This window comes from Egretta garzetta, unplaced genomic scaffold (genome assembly GCF_000687185.1).
Source record: "Egretta garzetta isolate BGI_Z169 unplaced genomic scaffold, ASM68718v1 scaffold149, whole genome shotgun sequence".
NCBI classification, from domain to species: Eukaryota; Metazoa; Chordata; class Aves; order Pelecaniformes; family Ardeidae; genus Egretta; species Egretta garzetta.
The window spans coordinates 2891802-2897909 of record NW_009269998.1 but is presented as its reverse complement, the minus strand read 5'-3'; the positions used below and the strand labels follow the sequence as shown (position 1 = coordinate 2897909).

Genomic DNA, 6108 nt, shown 5'->3' with positions numbered 1-6108 from the left:
GGGGTCGAGTCCCCAGCCCTGGGGGGATTTAACAGCCGGGCAGAGGTGGTGCTGAGGGCCAGGGTTTGGGGGTGGTAGGGGAACGGTTGGGCTGGGGGAGCTTAAAGGTCTCTTCCAACCCAAACGATTCTGTGATTCTATGATGTCCTGAAGAACAGTCAGCATCTACTGCAAGCGACCGAGCAGATGCCACTGCCTGACAGCCCACTGATAACGGCGCTGAAAGGGTCTCCCCGCCCCAGAGAAGCCGGCCCAAATCATTTATGGCTTCAAGGTCTCACTCCCGGTACCTGTTCCCCAGTTTTTGTACTGTCATGCAGTTATGGAATTTAAAAGGGTACTGTGGTATAAATGACTCGCAATTAAAGCATTGCTATAAGCACATTTTATTGCTTGACGCTGAGCTACCTAACCAGGAAAAAAGTAAAGCAACAAAAAGTGCATTTAGAGAGTGTTCTTCTTCAACAGGTTCAGAATATGTCCCAGTCTATTGAAGTTTTAAATCTACGGACTCAGAGGGATTTCCAGTATGTTTTAAAAATGGAAACACTAGGTTAATGACAAAGCATTTTCAAGTAGGTTTTATTTTCACACTTAACTTTGAGAGCCTGCTGGAAGCAGTGTACTGAGCAGCAATGCATGGGCTGCTAAGAGCTCAGCTTGAAACGCTCATACAAGAGCAACGTTAAAAAGAAAAGCATAATAAATCTTCCTTTCTGATTATAATCTTTGGCTCTGTTCAATTTAATGGTAATAGGGAGTAACCATTAATTATGAAGTCATTGGAGAAACGCCACTATAAACAGATTCTTGGTTTTTTTCTGTATCAATGTGCATGTCGTACTGAGAAATTTATATTCATTCAAGCTCCGGTGATAAATGGGGAGATCCAATGGAATTAATGGTAAACAAAGTAGAGAGTTCTGCACTTCTGCTGCAGTTGAAGGGAAGAGAGCCTATAATAAATCAGGTTATTGTGATTTTCATCCAGGACAATTAAGATGTAATTTCATGTCTGAAGGTTTGCTATCTTGAACTTGGGATGGGGGGAGAAGGGGCAATCATTCCCAGCCACATTTGTGCGATTAAAAAGACTTCCAAGGGATTTCGGTGACAACAAAAACCACAAGCCAATCTCTCCGTGAGGAAGGAGGGTCGCGGAAATCACAAAGGAGCATTGTGTATTCCAAAAAAGTCATCTGAAGTACTTTTAAAGGAAAAAAATGTTACAAAGAGCGTATTTAAGCTCTTTAAATATCAAGTCTGATAAATTGGTATTTCAAGACTGGGAGACAGCAAGAGTGGATCTAGAAAATGCATTCTGAGGATTACATTGTGTTAACCAAATAGATATTTTCAAAGTGTTTATGAAAATTCACATTAAATGGACTTAATTTTCTAATTGGCACTAAAGCCAGATACCTAAATAATTACATAGCTAAAGGGTCTAATTTACTTTTCAGAGACCCTGAATATCCAATGGGTCTTAATAATATCAGGAATTAAGCACCCTAATGATCTGACTACCCAACTTTATTCTTTGTGTCATAGTTCTTAGTTTAGGTTAGAGTTTGAGCACATATTTTTGGGTAGTTAGAAAGGGTCTCCACCTTTTTTTTCGCTTCATCGCTCATTGCGACAATACCACCACATTTGTATAATGCCATTAGATATTCTGTACTCTCATTACAGTTTTCCTCGGGAACAAAATACCAACATTTGAATGTCTGATAACACGATGCCAAAGGTAGCAGATTCCTGCAGTACTCTAACCTTTTAAATATTTGATATTTGTATTGGCCAGTCATTTAACTTCAGTTTGACAGTTTGCCAGGAGGATAAAACAGATTTCCAGCCAATCAAATTATAAAGTAATTTAAAAGGTCAACCTAATACAATATGGTGCTGGCTTTCTGAAATTTGATCTACTAAAATTCCAGTGCTTTCTCTTCCCTGAGACAAAGAGACTCGTTCTGCACACAGCATAACCTCCCCTATCAGCAGGCACGAAGCGCCAGAATACGTCTACCACCTATCGCGTTGCCATACAAATTAGTTCTTGTACCACTCATCACCACAACAAGCTAGGAATGTCCACAGAAACCGATAAAATTATTTTCTTTACTATGAATGTACCAAACCCATCTTTATATCATTTACTGAAGTGAGATATTCTAACGCTGTGGTTCCGTGTCAGTGAGAACCAAAGAGTACAAATCTGATCGCTCGAGCACGTGGTCATACTTTGGCCAAATCAGCATTTATGCCAGGCAGGAGATACCCGATCACGATAAAAAGTTACAGCGGTCTGCTCAAATGATACCTCATCCGGCATAAACGCTATCGGGAATAAGTTACCTTCACTAATGCTCTTAAACACATTTTATCTTCCCGAGTTTTTACAAGCTTTGCATTTTTTTCCATTAGTGTTTACCCATGATTTTTGGCAGTTCACTGCCCCACAGAACCAAAGCCTAAGTTCATTATTTCAAAATGAAGTAACAAAACCTTTGGCTTCTGGAGCTCTGCTTTCTATGTCCCAAAGCCTACTCCCCTTGTCATCAAGCAAAAAATAACTCTTCATTTTGTCAGGCATAAAGTAGGCTCAAGTTAAGTTTTTAATTAAAAAATCGTTTTAACTGTAGACAAAAGGACTCCCCGCTTCTTTCTGTGCCTTTCAGTAATTCTGCTACTGTAATGTAATCGGAAGACCCCTTGGGAACAGAACCAACAGAACTCCTAATACCCTCAAATCCATTTATAATGACGTATCTGCTCATAATTTAAAATGCAATTTTCTAGCTATTAAGATGACCCGTGTGCAAAATATGCTTCCTAACAACACACAAGTCTTTATTTTGAGTAAATAATAATTCCAATAGGAAAGCAATTGTTAAACCAGTATGGGTGTAGGAGCTAGGCGATGAAGAAAGACTGCAGAACTCTCAGGCTGCCTTCGAACGTGTTCCAGAGGCAAGAATTCAGGGGTTGATCTTGAAGCAGCTCAATGCTGACCCTGCCTATCAGCTTCTTTCACATCTCCTTACCAAAGACGCATTTGGCATCATCCTGTTATTTATTCTGGAAATGCCCCCCCCCTGTTCATTGCATCCTGTCACAAACCGCGCGTGCGTGTCTTCGCACGCCTCAGTGACTACGCCAGCCGCGAACCACGTTTGCTTCTGCACCTCCTTCTGGTGCTTGGCCTTCCATTGAGCTCTCCTCTGCTTCCCCTTCTCACCTGCTGGCTACCCCAGCTAGTCTGCACCACTTGATTTTTTTAACCCCTTCAATAGCCTCTCCCTGTGTGTCCTCACCTGTCCCCAATCTCTGTCACCACCTACTGCTAGTACCTAACAAATCTTTATTTCCATCCTTTGCCTTGTTTTGCCCAGGCTTGCCTCTCCTCATGTCCCTCTGGCATTTGCTCGTGGAAGTCCTGCTGTTTCCCCAAATCGTGAAAAGACGCAAATCTCTACCTACAGACCTATAACACATCAGGGATGAACCTGCCTGCTTTTCAAGAAAGCAAAACCTTTTGACTGCGAGGATTCTTTGAGGTTTTCTACCAAATAATAGCCAAGCAAAAATAATAATAACCAAATAATAATAACTGAACAAAAACCAACCTCAAACAATTAGTTTAAATGTAATAAAGCCCCTATGATCAGTGCATTTAAAAGACTAATTGAGAAAGGAAAGATAAGCAGCCAGTGTAGGTTACAAACGGAGACAAATTCTCAAAGTACGTGACTCGGCAAAAGTCTGAGAAAGGGGCAAGCCCAGATTCCAAAGTGGAGCCTTATTTTATTTAATCCATGTTTAAGAATAGGATTGGCAACGCAACAACTGCACCTGGCAAAAACATGATTTACGGTAGTCCAGAAGAGAGATCACCTTCTCTCAAGGACGACATGCTCAGTGGGGTTTTGTATCCTTGGGATGGGAAATCAGACCTTCAGCAGGTTTGGTGGGGATTGGTATCCTCAGGATGGAAAGTCAGACCTTCAGCAGGTTTGGTTCAGACCACTTGAAGGTAATGGTGTACTTTCAGTAGAAAAACTATGCCTTTTACCTACTGCTTACTACCATTAAGTCTGAGGTTTCTAAGCTTTCACAATACATGAATAACAGATCTGTAACTAAAATCAATAATCATTTTCAAGCAATTTTAATAACCAGGCATAAATGCTGCATTAAAGGGAATTAGGGGATTGAACGCCCTTGAACTGCCCTAACGCATGTCTGATTGCCTATAACAGGAGTTGAAAGAAAAGATGGATGAGCTCCTGCCACTGATCCCAGTTTTAGAACAATACAAAACTGATGCCAAATTAATCACCCAGTTCAAGGAGGAAATCAGGAATCTGTCTATTGTCCTCACTGGGATTCAGGAAGAAATTGGTGCTTACGACTATGAGGAACTACACCAGCGTGTGCTCAGTTTGGAAACCAGGCTTCGAGACTGCATGAAAAAGCTCAGTAAGTTAACCATTCCATGGCAACTTTGGTCCCTCAGCTGTATATATTTCGTTGTCTCTATAGAACGATAAAGTTTTCTTTTTTCTTGCTTGATGAAAGACTGTGTTATATTCTGACCTGGGCTACCCTCATAAAAGTCAAGAGTAACTCAATGTAAGGTCAACAGGCTGGGAGAGTTGGGGGTGTTCAGCCTGGGGAAGAGAAGGCTGCGGGCAGAGCTGAGTGCGGCCGGTCAGGGCTTCAAGGGGGCCCAGAGGAAAGGGGGGGACAAGCTTTTTAGTAGGGCCAGCTGGGACAGGACAAGGGGGGATGGTTTTAAACTGAAGCAGGGGAGGTTTAGACTGGATCTAAGGAAGAAATTCTTTCCAGTGAGGGTGGTGAAACCCTGGCAGGGGTTGCCCCGAGAGGGGGTGGAGGCCCCATCCCTGGGAACATTCCAGGCCAGGTTGGCCGGGGCTGTGAGCAACCTGATGTGGTTCAAGGTGTCCCTGCTCCTGCAGGGGGGTTGGGCTGGGGGACCTCTGGGGGTCCCTTCCAACCCAAAACATTCTGTGATTCTATGATCTTAAGTTTGCACCAACGTATCTTATACAATGATCTGCCCTACTGTATACAGAAGGAATTAAGATGGAAAATTTTAGCAGACATTAAGATGGAAAAATTTAACAGACAGCAACTTGAAACTCGAAGAGATTTACAGCTGGTTGGGGAGCTCCAAATATTCTTTCAAAAACGCTCAGACGGGCATTGCTGCTTAGGTCACCTTCGGGATGTCAGTGGGAAGAAAGTATTAGTGGGAAGTAAACTGGGATCAGTTTTGAGATGTCCACCCCATAACGCTGTCATCTCGCCACGACACCCGGGAGGCCGCTCTGACTGTGCTGCCTTTACACCTGCAATATTGGCATTAGCGATGGGCCGTTCTCCAGTGCGCAAGATGACATAATTAAGCATTACAGCTAATTGGAGGGAACAAAGCATGCTTTCTGTAGGAAGCACAGCCAACAACCCGTCGTGAGCGCTGCGCTAGATTGATGCCCGGCAGCCTCCATCTTGTTCGCTCACGTGCTGGCTTTAGTTAGGAAAAGCCAAATGTTCGGCGCCTCTGAAAATCAGCGCTAGCTCAGTATCAGCTACCAGAAGTGAGCGCCTGAAGCATCGTTATCAGGCATCCCAAAGAGGGATAATTAGTCCCTCCCCGCTTTACAATCACATCCGTCCATTCTGAGACTCCCGAATGGATCCCTACTGCAGCCTGCACTGCCACAGCCACCGATCCAGCCCCTCTGTGAGAAATAAACACTTTGCAGGTTAACACGGAACGTGAATAAACTAGCACATCCCAGGTCCAGTCCTGCAATCGGCGTCTCCGCTATCAAGTGCGGGGTGTTTGCTTTTAAATGCTACATGTGACATGAAATATGTCATTAACTTGGCAACGGCGCCTCTTTTCTTTTCGTGAGGCGATGGGACAAGAAAAATCTAGGTTAGGTTAGCCTCTTACATTATTTATTTGCGATTTCTTTCTGTTACACTAGAAATAACACAGCCATGATGGGCTAAAATACATGAAAGGCTTCTTCAAACAGAATTTTCTTATGATGCTATTTTCCCCTCAGTGCATGC

At 43.1% G+C, this 6108-nt stretch overlaps 1 protein-coding gene across 1 annotated transcript in view; it reads left to right on the top strand.

Annotated features, from left to right (window-relative positions):
- OLFM3 (olfactomedin 3) overlaps positions 1-6108 on the top strand; it is a 22029-nt gene that overhangs the window by 6420 nt on the left and 9501 nt on the right. Inside the window, 3 exon segments of the mRNA XM_009647513.2 lie at positions 469-547; positions 550-575; positions 4263-4482. Of these exon segments, the coding sequence (XP_009645808.2) occupies positions 469-547; positions 550-575; positions 4263-4482 (325 nt within the window).